The 16,509-nt window shown below is 44.3% G+C and overlaps 1 protein-coding gene across 1 annotated transcript in view; it reads right to left on the bottom strand.

Annotated features, from left to right (window-relative positions):
* The window catches only part of ADGRL3 (adhesion G protein-coupled receptor L3), an 877,296-nt gene that overhangs the window by 552,457 nt on the left and 308,330 nt on the right, over positions 1-16,509 (bottom strand). The window contains exon 7 of the mRNA XM_075282777.1: positions 13,478-14,278. Coding sequence (XP_075138878.1) covers positions 13,478-14,278 — 801 coding nt within the window. The remainder of the gene's footprint in view (positions 1-13,477; positions 14,279-16,509) is intronic.

Here is a 16,509-nt window from a genome sequence, read left to right as displayed (position 1 = left end):
CATGTCAGTTTGCAACACCATAAAGGGAATGTCTTGGAATTATGAAATCACAGAAATGATAAACATGTTTCCAGGTTTTCTGGCCCCAAATGGATTTTTCATAATGATGATCAATATCTGATCTGTGAGGGCCCGACACCCGAACCCCAAACAGATTAATATTTCCAGCTGACTTTGTGAGCTGGAAGCTGCTGTAACGGATGGTGATTAGTATGAAAATTCCATATGGGCCGAACAACTCATTTAAAGCCTTTTCATGGTATTGTCCACTTGATCTCTAGACTAATCTCTGGTTATCATTGCATCTGAGACCAAAGCAAAACTCATCAATGAAGAGGACAATCCTACACTCCAGCCTCCATTGTCATCTTGCTATGTACCATGTCAGTAGTGTAACTAGCAAAGACTGGGCCCCACAACAAACTTTTGATTTTGGCCTCCCACACACATATCACTCCCTTTCCTGGCTCCCACATGGTAAAGTAGTCTCTTTGCTGGCCCCCACACAGTACAATGCCCAAGTTACACAGTATAATGTCTTACAGTTGCCCCTTCACCAACTATAATATTTCACAGTGGCCCCTCAATATAGTACAATGTCCCATATTGGCCTTTATGCAAGGTCTCTCAGTTCATGGATTCTGACCCACTCAGTTTTAGATAAGCGACGATAACTGGCAAGTTGGCAAAGAGGAAGCATCAGACAATCATACCACTTTTATGGCTTTTATGCCCTTTCAAATGCCACAGAATGGAGCTAGGCGCTTGAAAATGTGATCATTTTCAGATCTAAGAAACACCTGCCATTTTCTTTATGGCTTGTCCCTCTTGCTGTTGAAATTTCAATCTTGAAGAGTATATAAGCGAAACAGGTGAATTTGATCATTCACATGATTCCCAACCTGCACAAAATTCATCAACAGGGCAAACACCATGTAGATGAATTTGATATAGTTAAATCACTCAAATGTATACTGTGAATAGGGAATAAGGGTTCTTCACGGGGGAAACCCTTTTAGATAGTGCAACTCTATACTAAAACTATAAATTCAACTTTTCTGTATTTCTCTAAACTGCACCTGAATTCTAAACTGTCTATTAGGATATCAAACCATTTGGTTACCACCAAAAACTTCAGAATTTAATTTTAGTATTTCCTGTGCTAACTAATGAATAAAGTAAGCTATGTATTAAGAGGCGTATCTTGAAGCTCCTGGGCCCAAATACAAAAACTGTAATAGGAAGCCTACCCAACTTGTTCCATTTAGAATTGTGATATATTTTATTTGGAGCCCCCTCAGTGTCCAGGACCTGATATCTGCACCTCCTACAGCTATGTCCCTGTATGTAGTCAGTGAGGTAGTCAACTTTCAGTTCTTTTCTATTCTGGATTTTAGGGTACTGCAGCATTTTACCAAAGCTACAGCGTCTCACAAATGTAAACTTGCAAATTATAGCATCCTACAATACTTTCATTGACATATGGACTGGATGAAAACAACTCTAATACAAAGTTACAGTAGCAGGAAGGTGTACTTTACACAGGGGTGTGTTACTGCTGACGTCCGCTCCGAATGGTAGCCACCCCTGATGGAATAGTGCGTTTTCAGCCCTCTTCAATAGCATCTCAGACATGGGTTACATTGGTGTAATGAAGCGTCGTGACGCTGTCCTGACCCATGCTGTGTCTGAGAGCACAGGAGAGGTGAGTAACATTGTTTTATGTTTGATCAACTTATTTGCATCTGGTATAATCTGGTATCTGAAGAGACCCCAGAGAATAATAATAGCAGTTTTGTTTCAGACACATTTGGTCCGAACCAAACCACCATGACAATGAGGTTCATCCAACAAATATGCTTGCCATGGGTACTTCTAACTGGTCCCTGCTCCTTCCCATAGCCACCTCCACTTCCCCCTGTGCCCTACAGAGGACTACTTCAACAGGTAGCAGCCTATTTAAAAAATAAAATATAAGCAACAAAAGCCCACCGTGCCCCTAAGATCGAGGGCCTGGCTGCTACGGCGGTAGTTCTGCCACTGCTAAATACTTATAGTCCCTTACATTATTTAGGAGAATATAGAAAAGATAGTACTGTCCCACCAGCAGGTAGAAATTGAGGTCTCTTTAGTTCCCAAGTGATGTTGCGCCAAGGCACCACTGGATTGAAAAAGTACATAGAATGAGAAATCTAAAAATTAAGATGGTGTCTTAAGAGCAGTGAAGAGACTGAACTGCAGGGATACAAGTGCAATATACATAAAAGAAATGTAGAGTGTGAAAGACAAGCAGGTGAAGGCTGCAGCAGTGAAGAAAAGTATTTCATGTAAGTACTTCTTCAAAGCGTAACTAGTCTTTCAAGCAAATTTTGGTTTTCTGCCAGCATTTATGACATTAACACAGTTTGTAATATGATATATTAACAGATATTGGCTCCTCCAGTGAAATCCTGCACTAAAATCCAATTTCTGTACCTTATTTATTCTTTCCTCTGTTTCGCTATTGCCAGCAGGTGGCCATAGCAATAAGTTAAATCTCAGGCATTTTTACATAGTTACATATGTTACATGTATGGTTGAAAAAGATATGTCCATGAAGTTCTATCGGGGAATGGGAAACATCATGACAGTTCCATAACCAATAATGCTATTTTGCTCTATAAGGTATCTACTTACTACTGTGACCAGCTCCTGGGTTAGTCTATTCCACAGATACACAGTTCTTACAGTGAAGAAGCCTTGTTAGCTCTTGAGATTAAACCTTTTTGTCTTCAGACAGAGGGAGTGCCTCCTTGTCTTTTGAGTGGATTATACATGGAGCAGCTTTTCTCCATATTTATTGTATGGGCCATTTATATATTCACATACGTTTATCTCCCCTTAAACGCCTCTTCTCCAGACCAAACAGAATGAACTCCTTTAGTCTTTTCTCACAACTGAGGTCCTCTTTGTCCCTCTGTTTTGTGGCCCTGCATTGACACTTTTCCAACTGTAGGACATCTTTTTGATGAACTGGTGCTCAGAACTGAACTGCATAATCCAGTTGCAGCTGCATCAAAGACTCCCTGTCTTGTGAGACCATACCCCTTTTAATACAAGACAGGATCCTACTGGCCTTAGAAGCAGCTGATTGGCTTGCATGGGTAATTTATTATATACGGTATGCTACAGCCCCTCCTAGGTCCCTTTCTACCAGTGACTCTCCCAGCTTTACTCCCTCTAGGACATATGTTGCATGTGGATTATTTTTAACTAGATGCATAACTTTATATTTACCCAAATTGAACTTCATTTGCCATGTGGATGCCCGAACAGTCAGTTAGTCCAAATCTGCTTGAAATCTATGTACATCCTCTATAGACTGTACTGTACTACATATCTTGGCATCATCTCCCACAATAGTACAGTAGTAGACTGTAGTAAATCACACACAAATCCCCTTTCAAATCCTCATATCAGGATAAAGACTGATGACTGACTGCAGTGGTATAATGAACAATGGCCAAAAAATATGTAAGTGGAGTTCAATTTGATACAAACTCCACTTAAAGGGATTCTACCACTAAAACAGTTTTTTTCTGCTTTAGACGTTGGAATAGACTTTAGAAAGGCTATTCGTCTCTTTCCTTTAGACGTGGTCTCCGCCGCGCCGTTCCTTAGAAATACCATTTTTTACCGGTATGCTAATGAGTTCTCCGCATCAATGAGGGCAGGCCGACCGGCGATGGGGGCGTCCCCACTGCTGCCCGAGACCCTCACTCCAGCGATGCCTTCTTCTTCACCTGCATCCTCCCCTTCTCTGTCGTCTTCCTTCTTCGTGAGCTCTGACGCCTGCGCAGTCGGCTCTGCCAGCGAGATACTGGTAGAGCCAACTGTGCATGCCGGCCGGTGGCCATATTTTCGAGGCTGCAAAGAAAGACCGCGCAGGTGTCAGAGCTGATGAAGAAGGAAGACGACAGAGAAGGGGAGGATGCAGGTGAAGAAGAAGGCGTCACTAAAGAGAGGGTCTCGGGCAGCAGTGGGGACGCCCCCATCACCGTTTGAGCGCTGAGGCCCGCCCTCATTGCTGCGGAGAACTCATTAGCATACCTGTAAAAAACGGTATTTGTAAGGAACGGTGCGGCGGAGACCACGTCTAAGGGTAAGAGACTAATAGCCTTTCTAAAGGATATTCTGACGTCTAAAGCAGAAAAAAATCTGTGTTTTAGTGGTAGAATCTAGAGATGAGCGAACAGTGTTCTATCGAACTCATGTTCGATCGGATATTAGGCTGTTCGGCATGTTCGAATCGAATCGAACACCGCGTGGTAAAGTGCGCCATTACTCGATTCCCCTCCCACCTTCCCTGGCGCCTTTTTTGCTCCAATAACAGCGCAGGGTAGGTGGGACAGGAACTACGACACTGGTGACGTTGAAAAAAGTAGGCAAAACCCATTGGCTGCCGAAAACATGTGACCTCTAATTTAAAAGAACAGCGACGCCCAGCTTCGCGTCATTCTGAGCTTGCAATTCACCGGGGACGGAGGTTTCCGTCCAGTTAGCTAGGGCTTAGATTCTGGGTAGGCAGGGACAGGCTAGGATAGGAAGGAGAAGACAACCAACAGTTCTTATAAGAGCTAAATTCCAGGGAGAAGCTTGTCAGTGTAACGTGGCACTGACGGGCTCAATCGCCGCAACCCAGCTTTCCCAGGATCCTGAATGGAATACACTGTCAGTGTATTCCCGTATACCCGATATACAGTCCTATGAAAAAGTTTGGGCACCCCTATTAATCTTAATCATTTTTTGTTCTAAATATTTTGGTGTTTGCAACAGCCATTTCAGTTTGATATATCTAATAACTGATGGACACAGTAATATTTCAGGATTGAAATGAGGTTTATTGTACTAACAGAAAATGTGCAATATGCATTAAACCAAAATTTGACTGGTGCAAAAGTATGGGCACCCTTATCATTTTATTGATTTGAATACTCCTAACTACTTTTTACTGACTTACTGAAGCACAAAATTGGTTTTGTAACCTCACTGAGGTCAACAAATCTGTTGAATATATTGGGGTTATGTGCACCCACAATTTTTACTACTGGTATATAGTGCCATTGTCTGACTGGGAATTCAAAGAATATATGGGGGTTACGTGCACCCACAATTTTTGCTACTGCTATACAGTGCCATTGTCTCACTGGGAATTCAAAGAATATATTGGGGTTATGTGCACCCACAATTTTTACTACTGGTATATAGTGCCATTGTCTGACTGGGAATTCAAAGAATATATGGGGGTTACGTGCACCCACAATTTTTGCTACTGCTATACAGTGCCATTGTCTCACTGGGAATTCAAAGAATATATTGGGGTTACAAATACCCTCATTTCTTGCTACTGCCATATAGTGCCAGTTTCTGACTGGTAATTCAAAGAATATATTGGGGTTACGTGCACCCACAATTTTTGCTACTGGTATATAGTGCCATTGTCTGACTGGGAATTCAAAGAATATATTGGGGTTACAAATACCCTCATTTCTTGCTACTGCCATATAGTGCCAGTTTCTGACTGGTAATTCAAAGAATATATTGGGGTTACGTGCACCCACAATTTTTGCTACTGGTATATAGTGCCATTGTCTGACTGGGAATTCAAAGAATATATTGGGTTACAAATACCCTCATTTCTTGCTACTGGTATATAGTGCCATTGTCTGACTGGGAATTCAAAGAATATATTGGGGTTACAAATACCCTCATTTCTTGCTACTGGTATATAGTGCCATTGTCTGACTGGGAATTCAAAGAATATATTGGGGTTACAAATACCCTCATTTCTTGCTACTGCCATATAGTGCCAGTTTCTGACTGGTAATTCAAAGAATATATTGGGGTTACGTGCACCCACAATTTTTGCTACTGGTATATAGTGCCAATTTCTAACTGGGAATTCAAAATGCGCAAGGCTCCTGGAAAGGGACGTGGACGAGGCCGTGGGAGAGGTCGGGGGAATGGTTCTGGGGAGCAAGGTAGCAGTGAAGCCACAGGGCGTCCCGTGCCTACTCCTGTGGGGCAGCAAGCATTGCGCCACTCCACAGTGCCAGGGTTGCTTGCCACATTAACTAAACTGCAGGGTACAAACCTTAGTAGGCCCGAGAACCAGGAACAGGTCTTGCAATGGCTGTCAGAGAACGCTTACAGCACATTGTCCAGCAGCCAGTCAGACTCTGCCTCCTCTCCTCCTATTACCCAACAGTCTTGTCCTCCTTCCTCCCAAAATTCCCAAGCTTCACAGAACAATAACCCCAACTGTCCCTGCTCCCCAGAGCTGTTCTCCGCTCCTTTCATTGTCCCTCAACCTGCCTCTCCACGTCACGATTCCACGAACCTAACAGAGGAGCATCTGTGTCCAGATGCTCAAACACTAGAGTCTCCTCCATCTCCATTCGATTTGGTGGTGGATGACCAGCAACCCACCCTCATCGACGATGATGTGACACAGTTGCCGTCAGGGCATCCAGTTGACCGGCGCATTGTGCGGGAGGAGGAGATGAGACAGGAGTTGGAAGAGGAAGTGGTGGATGATGAGGACACTGACCCGACCTGGACAGGGGGGATGTCAAGCGGGGAAAGTAGTGTGGATGTTGAGGCAGGTGCAGCACCAAAAAGGGTAGCTAGAGGCAGAGGCAGAGGTCAGCAGCTTAGGCGAAGCCAGGCCACACCCGGAATCTCCCAAGATGTTCCAGTTCGTACCCAGCCCCGAAAAACTCCCACCTCGAGGACACGTTTCTCGAAGGTGTGGAGTTTTTTCAAGGAATGCGCCGAGGACAGATATAGTGTTGTCTGCACAATTTGCCTCTCGAAATTGATTAGGGGCTCTGAGAAGAGCAACCTGTCCACCACTTCAATGCGCCGTCATTTGGAATCCAAGCACTGGAATCAGTGGCAGGCAGCAACGGCAGGACAAAGGCCGCCTGCCGTTCACGCCACTGCCTCTGCCACTGCCTCTGCCTCTGCCACTGCCACTGCTGACTGTGCTGGCGATGCACTCCAGAGGACGAGCCAGGACACCACTTCATCTGCCTCCGCCACTTTGTTGACTTCTCCCTCATCCTCCCCTGTTCCTGTCTTATCTCCTTCTCCTGCACCATCAAAGGCACCATCAGGCGCTTCTTTACAACAACCCACCATCTCTCAGACATTGGAGCGGCGGCAGAAATACACTGCTAACCACCCACACGCGCAAGCCTTGAACGCCAACATCGCTAAACTGCTGGCCCAGGAGATGTTGGTGTTCCGGCTTGTTGAAACTCCCGCCTTCCTGGACCTGATGGCAACTGCGGTACCTCGCTATGCCGTCCCTAGCCGTCACTACTTCTCCCGGTGTGCCGTCCCCGCCTTGCACCAGCACGTGTCACTCAACATCAGGCGGGCCCTTAGTTCCGCGCTTTGCACAAAGGTCCACTTGACCACCGACGCGTGGACAAGTGCATGCGGACAGGGACGCTACATTTCACTGACGGCACACTGGGTGAATGTAGTTGAGGCTGGGACTGCTTCCCAAACTGGCCCGGTGTACCTCGTCTCCCCGCCTAACATTCCTGGCAGGGACACGAGAAGAACACCCCCCTCCTCCTCCTCCTCTACCGCCTCCTCCTCCGCCACCGCCTCCTCCTCCGCTGTTAGATTGACCCCAGCTACGAGTTGGAAACGTTGCAGCACTAGCGTTGGTAGACGTCAGCAGGCTGTGCTGAAGCTGATCAGCTTGGGGGACAGACAGCACACTGCCTCCGAGGTGAGGGATGCCCTCCTCGATGAGACGGCAATATGGTTTGAGCCGCTGCACCTGGGCCCAGGCATGGTCGTTTGTGATAACGGCCGGAACCTGGTAGCAGCTCTGGAGCTTGCCGGACTCCAACATGTTCCATGCCTGGCCCACGTCTTCAACCTAGTGGTGCAACGTTTCCTAAAGAGCTAACCCAATGTTCCAGAGCTACTGGTGAAAGTGCGGCGCATGTGCAAGTCGACAGTAGCCGCTGCTAGCTTAAAATCTCTCCAGCAACGCCTGCATGTGCCACAACACCGGCTTTTGTGCGACGTCCCCACACGCTGGAACTCAACGTTTCAGATATTGAATAGAGTGGTTGAGCAGCAGAGACCTTTGATGGAATACCAGCTACAAAACCCTAGGGTGCCACAAAGTCAGCTGCCTCAGTTTCACATCCATGAGTGGCCATGGATGAGAGACCTTTGTGACATCCTACGGGTCTTTGAGGAGTCCACAAGGAGGGTGAGCTCTGAGGATGCGATGGTGAGCCTTACAATCCCGCTCTTGTGTGTTCTGAGAGAATCCCTGATTGACATCAGGGATAACTCAGATCACACAGAGGAGTTAGGGATAGCATCCGATCCGTCACAGCTGGAGAGTAGGTCCACACATCTGTCCGCTTCACTGCGTTTAATGGAGGAGGAGGAGGAGGAGGAGGAGGAAGAAGAGTTGTCCGATGATGTGATGGTGATACAGGAGGCTTCCGGGCAACTTCGAATCGTCCCATTGTTGCAGCGCGGATGGGTAGACATGGAGGATGAGGAGGAAATGGAGATTGAACTTTCCGGTGGGGCCAGAGGAGTCATGCCAACTAACACTGTGGCAGACATGGCTGAGTTCATGTTGGGGTGCTTTACAACCGACAAGCGTATTGTCAAAATCATGGAGGACAACCAGTACTGGATCTTTGCTATCCTTGACCCCCGGTATAAAAACAACATCTCATCTTTTATTCCGGTAGAGGGGAGGGCCAATCGCATCAATGCTTGCCACAGGCAATTGGTGCAGAATATGATGGAGATGTTTCCAGCATGTGACGTTGGCGGCAGGGAGGGCAGTTCCTCCAGTAGGCAACCAAGTTCTCACCGGTCCACACAAACGAGGGGCACACTGTCTAAGGTCTGGGACACCTTGATGGCACCCCCTCGCCAAAGTGCCGCCACGGAGGGTCCTAGTGTCACCAGGCGTGAGAAGTATAGGCGCATGTTGCGGGAATACCTTTCCGACCACAGCCCTGTCCTCTCCGACCCCTCTGCGCCCTACACGTATTGGGTGTCAAAGTTGGACCTGTGGCTTGAACTTGCCCTATATGCCTTGGAGGTGCTGTCCTGTCCTGCCGCCAACGTCCTATCTGAGAGGGTGTTCAGTGCAGCCGGTGGCATCATCACTGACAAGCGCACCCGTCTGTCAGCTGAGAGTGCCGACCGGCTCACTTTGATAAAAATGAACCACCACTGGATAGAGCCTTCATTTTTGTGCCCACCTGTGTAAAGCACCCCAACATGAAACTCCATGTCTGTACTCAACCTCTCCAATTCCTCCGCATCCTCATACTCATCCACCATAAGCGTTGCACAATTCTGCTAATACTAGGCTCCCTCCACCCTGATTTCCCCCAACTCTGCTGGTTAGAGGCTCCCTCCACCCTGATTTCCACCAACTCTGCTGGTTAGAGGCTCCCTCCACCCTGCTTTCCCACAACTCTGCTGGTTAGAGGCTCCCTCCACCCTGCTTTCCCACAACTCTGCTGGTTAGAGGCTCCCTCCACCCTGCTTTCCCACAACTCTGCTGGTTAGAGGCTCCCTCCACCCTGATTTCCACCAACTCTGCTGGTTAGAGGCTCCCTCCACCCTGCTTTCCCACAACTCTGCTGGTTAGAGGCTCCCTCCACCCTGATTTCCACCAACTCTGCTGGTTAGAGGCTCCCTCCACCATGAATTGGTCCAAACTGGGCTGTTTAGAGGCTCCCTCCACCATGAATTGGTCCAAACTGGGGTTTTTAGAGGCTCCCTCCACCATGAATTGGTCCAAACTGGGCTGTTTAGAGGCTCCCTCCACCATGAATTGGTCCAAACTGGGGTTTTTAGAGGCTCCCTCCACCATGAATTGGTCCAAACTGGGCTGTTTAGAGGCTCCCTCCACCATGAATTGGTCCAAACTGGGGTTTTTAGAGGCTCCCTCCACCATGAATTGGTCCAAACTGGGCTGTTTAGAGGCTCCCTCCACCATGAATTGGTCCAAACTGGGGTTTTTAGAGGCTCCCTCCACCACGAATTGGTCCAAACTGGGGTTTTTAGAGGCTCCCTCCACCATGAATTTGCCCAAACTGGGCTGTTTAGAGGCTCCCTCCACCATGAATTGGTCCAAACTGGGGTTTTTAGAGGCTCCCTCCACCATGAATTTTCCCAAACTGGGCTGTTTAGAGGCTCCCTCCACCATGAATTTGCCCAAACTGGGCTGTTTAGAGGCTCCCTCCACCATGAATTGGTCCAAACTGGGGTTTTTAGAGGCTCCCTCCACCATGAATTGGTCCAAACTGGGCTGTTTAGAGGCTCCCTCCACCATGAATTGGTCCAAACTGGGGTTTTTAGAGGCTCCCTCCACCATGAATTGGTCCAAACTGGGCTGTTTAGAGGCTCCCTCCACCATGAATTGGTCCAAACTGGGGTTTTTAGAGGCTCCCTCCACCACGAATTGGTCCAAACTGGGGTTTGTAGAGGCTCCCTCCACCATGAATTTGCCCAAACTGGGCTGTTTAGAGGCTCCCTCCACCATGAATTTGCCCAAACTGAGCTGTTTAGAGGCTCCCTCCACCATGAATTGGTCCAAACTGGGGTTTTTAGAGGCTCCCTCCACCATGAATTGGTCCAAACTGGGGGGTTTTAGAGGCTCCCTCCACCATGAATTTGCCCAAACTGGGCTGTTTAGAGGCTCCCTCCATCATGAATTGGTCCAAACTGGGGTTTTTAGAGGCTCCCTCCACCATGAATTGGTCCAAACTGGGGTTTTTAGAGGCTCCCTCCACCATGAATTTGCCCAAACTCTGCTGGTTAGAGGCTCAATCCACCCTGATTTTCAAAACAAATGTTGGTGCCAACCTCAACTTACTACAAGGGCCAAATTCACTGCTGGTGACAAGCTCTCCTCACTGCAAGTGCCAAATACACATGTTTCAAGGTGTTATCCTACTGTCAGAGAGGTGGTATTGAGTGTGTAAAGTGTGTAGTTGTTAGGCTGTGATGTTGGGGTAATAGAGGGTCTTTGGTGTGTTAGATGCCCCCAGACATGCTTCCCCTGCTGTCCCAGTGTCATTCCAGAGGTGTTGGCATCATTTCCTGGGGTGTCATAGTGGACTTGGTGACCCTCCAGACACGGATTTGGGTTTCCCCCTTAACGAGTATCTGTTGTTAAATCGTTAAATCATACCTTTATCGGCAGCCCCACATATCCCTTCCAAGGGATCATGCCGAAAAGGATGTATTCCTGGCTTCTAGCCCTGTTCTTCTGCGCATGTGTGTCAGGTGGAGCGCATGGAAAGGTCGGTGCGCTCCATCTGACACTAGTGGAATAGGCCGGACATGTTCAATTTATTTCCGGCACACATGCGGAGTATACTTCCGGTTTGGTGGAACGCATATGCGTTCCACTGCGGACTTAACAGCGCGGGTCTAGTACGCGCGAAGCCAGGAATACATCCTTTTCGGCATGATCCCTTGGAAGGGATATGTGGGGCTGCCGATAAAGGTATGATTTAACGCTAAGTTGTACATTAGTGATTCAACTGTAACTAGTGGTCGATGATTGCGTGGATTGTGTGCCGGAGGTGATGGGGGAGGTATCACTTCCGGAGGTTGGCTATAAAAAGGAACGTATATTGCTAATGTTTTTATGACAGAAACAGACACTTGAAAAAGGGACAAGTTGTGTCCCGAAACGCGTTGTGTATTTGTAAAGCTGAATAAAATACTGGTGTGAGGGTAAGCGCGGATCTGATATCTTTCTTCCCATTTTTAAATACTGTGGATTGGATGGTCCCTATTACTCAATCTTAAAAGTAGTCATTGACCACAACTCTTTGCATATCATTCTTAAAATAGTTTTCAATCCAATTCCAAACTATATTTTCCAAGCCAATGAACCAGATTTTACCCATTAAATGTCTATAAGGGACAGCGTCAAATGCCTCTACTAAGTCCAGGAATACTGTATATCAAAGCCCTTCCCTATGTCCAGTCTTCCACTCACCTCTTCATAAAAGCTAATTAGGTTAGTCTGACAACTTCTGTCTTTAGTAAAACCATTCTTCCACTTATTATATTTATTTATAGTGATATAATCCTAAATATATTCACTTAAGAGCCCCTCAAACAGTTTCCTCACAATGGATGTTAAACTCATCGGTCTGTAATTACATTTTTGAAAACAGGCAACACAATAGCCATGCGCCAATCCTTTTTTTTTTTTTTTTAAATGTAGATTGTGAGCCCCACATAGAGCTCACAATGTACATTTTTCCCTATCAGTATGTCTTTGGAATATGGGATGGAAATTCATGCAAACACGGGGAGAACATACAAGCTCCTTGCAGATGGTTTTCTGCCCTTGGTGGGATTTGAACACCAGGACTCCAGCGCTGCAAGGCTGCAGTGCTAACCACTGAGCTACCGTGTGGCCCCTTGCCATGTGTCAATCCTTTGACACTGTATCAGTTACTAGAGAATCCCTAAAATTTAACAATATAGGTACAGCAAAGTACTCATGGGTATAATCCAGTTTAAGCCTTGTTAACGTTTATTTTGCTTAGTTTATCTTAGAACATTTCTATGTTTATCCGGCTTAGTATATTGGTTGATGTATTGCCAATAAATCAACTACTTCCTGTTCTTCTGTATACACAGAGAAAATCCCTCTATGACTTCCCTACCCCTATATCTGACAGGCCTTCCCTACCCCTATATCTGACAGGCCCTCCCTACCCCTATATCTGACAGGCCCTCCCTACCCCTATATCTGACAGGCCCTCCCTACCCCTATATCTGACAGGCCCTCCCTCCCCCTGTGTTCCCAGTTTAAATGCTTCGCCATCCCCGCTAGTATTCTCTCACAGAACTGCAGACCACTTTCCATTCAGGTGCAAGTTATCTGTGGAAGACAGCTTGTACCTCAGTGAAAAGTCAGCCCAGTGCTCTAGGAACCCTAACCTTAACTCCCTACGCTCCAACTGCCTTTCCTTTGTAGCGTATGGCACAGTCAGTATTCAAGAGAATACAACCTTGGAGGTCCTTCCCTTCAGCTTGGAGTCTAGTTCTCTAATTAGTGCAGGATTTTCACTGTTAGGAGTTAACATTTGTTAATATATTATATTACAATATTTCTTAATGTCTCACATGCTGGCAGGAAATCAAAAGTTTAGATATGCATTAATTATTCAAATAAGGTAGAAAATAGCACTAAAATGAATTAGCTATATACTTGTTCACAGTCTCTTAAATAAGTCATGCACTATGCTACCGTACCTTGCTTAGCACCAAAACGGCATTTTCCATACACCAATATATATATAGTATATGATTTATCATTTGAAATTGACAGACTATGACTTAAATAACTTATCTATGACTTGTTTAGCTGTAGCAATATTATTTATGTCTTACATACCTGACTTGCTGTCCAAGATTCCAAAATCCAAGGAATACTTCACCACATGATAATTGTTCCAAACATACAGTAAATTGTCCCGAGGATTGTAATCCACTGCAGCAATGTATTGATATGAGTTTGGGAATGGAATGTCAACATAATCATCGCTATTTTGATCAGTGTTATATATGTAATCAATTTTATTCCCAGTTGCTTCATTATCATCATCTTCATAAACAGATTTTACCACATACAATATTCCACAAATCATGAAGGCATTTGATGCAGATCGTTTATCATATGCTGTATCCCAAGTTCCTTCAATCCGCAGCGTATAAGGATTAAGTTGACTAATCACTATTCTCCCATTATTTTGTTCTGTTGCATAAATGACCCAGAGTCCATTTTCATCAACTGCAAGATCAATATCTGACTTACCACCCCATCTATAAGGAGAAGTGTCATGATAATTGGCACTGGCAATAATAGCCTCTCCACTTTTTATTCTTGTCCTAAGGTCAAACTTGACAATATTCCGGGTACGTTCTTTATTAAAAAAAAGTGCTCCATCATAAACAACAAAGCCTGTACCATCTACTCTATGAGGAAGCTTGTAAGTTGTAGTTGGGCGACCCGCAATGAAGTCATCTTTGGAAGAGTACTCTGTTAAGGTATCAGTTCTATATGGAGTCCAAGGCATATAATATATTTTATCAGATGCCTGTAAAGGATCTTTACACCATGCTCCTGATTGGTGATCAGATTCAAATAAGTGTTCACTCTGATATACGCCCTTTAGCATTCCAGGACAAAGAAAAACTGAAAGAAGAGAAATATTTTATTAACAGACATTAAGGTTAAATACGAAGAAATGGAACATATAAATGAAAACACTTCTGTATAATAGTAGAAACAGAACAAGAAAAAAAATCCATAGGTGCAACACACATCTCTACTGGCATACCTATTTTAGTCAATTCTTCATGTAATAGAAACTATATAACATCCTTTCTTGTAATTTTATTGTTCCACTGTTATTAATCGTGGAAATATATCAATCCATTGACCACTGGATCTTAACAGTTTACAGTACACAATCAAACTATACTACCAGTGCTAGGAATGTAAGTATTCCCTAAAACAGATATATCTATAGTAGTGAAAGGTGTTCTTTCCAGCAAATTGACATTAGATTATTATAAATCTTTGCCCAAATTTGCAAGCCTTTTTCTTGGAAATCTTTGAGTGCTGCTAAGGGACAAATAACGTCTTTCCCATATGATAACACATCATCACTGCATGTAACTATCAGATAATCACAAGTAACTTTCCATATAGAAAAGTTGTATTTGTACTTTGTTTTATTTTACCTGAGGATAGGACATCAATAGCAGGTAACTGCAATAACCTTTTATGTGCATTATCCACTGAGAAGTCACATTTCCAGCCTCATGACAACAGTCATGGAAAGTCTGATACCATGACCACTGACTCCCTTGTAAACATAATACATCGCTCATCTTTGCTGCCGTGACAAATTCAGAACAGTGGCCTACAAAGGCAGGAGAGGAGGAGATGAGTGCCAATTTCTGCTGCTAGAGGTGTATTATCTTTACAAAGGAGACAATGGTCAGGGTATCAGACTTTACCGAAATGCTTTCACGATGCTGCAGGATCCCAGCCATCTCCAGCAAGCCAGCTTCTCCCCTCCAGGCACCATTGCTACACCCCAAGGAGAGATGTAGACAAAGACAGAGAGGCTGTTGAAGCTACATGGGAAATATCTATCTAAACTGAAGGGCTTTATTTATATCAGTACTGGTCATTACTTCTCCATAATGTCCTATATAACCCTGCACTTGCTTCTGAGAGAGAATTTAGAAACTTTCCCTATGCATTGTACGTCAAAGCCATTAGCCTCTACCTTCCAACTCAAGAAGAACAGAAAATTATAACAAGCAGATGGACAAACATAATGTTAAATATCAGTCATATAATGGCAAAAATCATGTTATTCTTTAAAAACAAATACTATACTACTGATTTTATGAAAAATATGTTGACAAGTTAAGTATGCTTTAATAGAATCTGTCTTTTACACCTCCTAGATGGAGCCTATTTTGGCATGTATAGTAGGAATTTTAGATTCCTGTTAATATTTTATTTTATGTTTTTATGTCACCACATTTCAAAACTGCACTACTTTTGCACAGTAATAATGCTTTTCACGGAAAAATGAATATATTTTATTTTGTTTCATTTCAATTATGCGTCTGTTATATAATCCATTTGGTGCCAGTGTAACAGGCCAGAGTATATCCTCAGTCCAGACTATACCCAGGGTTAAGATGGCCTAGGCTAGATTATACCCCGGAGTATAAATTAGCCTAGACCAATTGATACCCCTCAGGCCATATTATACCCCCATCACCAGCATTGAGTGATATACAAAAAAATTACTTAATTTACCAGACAAAGCAGAATCTCCAATAAAATGTTGAAAAAATTAAGTAAGAAAGCTGACATAAATGTTAAAACACTAAACACATAGACTTTTATTACTTCAACCAAAAAACTTGACTGTTAATAATATATAATAATAATATATAATATATAGTAATAATATATAATAAAAAAATAATAATAAAAATAAAATAAAAATAATATAATAATATAATAATTATATTATTATATAAATAATATATAATATATACTATAATAATATATGATCCTGGTTTTCAAGATAAAGTGCATGTTTTGTTGTTCACTGCAGACTGAAGCGTGCAGGATGTGTCAACCAATCCATGGAATTACCTACGTTCGTGTAGACGATTATGTCGCAGCTCAACAGATTTGCTGTGACCATGATCTTTGCATCAGTTGCCCAGACTCCATCATGAGACATACCAGAGATGTTCACATATTCATTCACATTTTGGTTCAAGTAGTCCTTTAGTTTTTAGGTCAAGCCAGTGTTCATGGGGTGGATAACTTTATCTCTGAGAAGGGAGTGGTTGTCCTCTGTTCCTGTCAGGATGTAACTGATGGCC

The sequence above is a fragment of the Leptodactylus fuscus genome, chromosome 1 (genome assembly GCF_031893055.1).
Source record: "Leptodactylus fuscus isolate aLepFus1 chromosome 1, aLepFus1.hap2, whole genome shotgun sequence".
NCBI lineage: Eukaryota > Metazoa > Chordata > Amphibia > Anura > Leptodactylidae > Leptodactylus > Leptodactylus fuscus.
The sequence above is the reverse complement of the archived record's forward strand: the minus strand, read 5'-3'. Positions and strand labels throughout refer to the sequence as shown.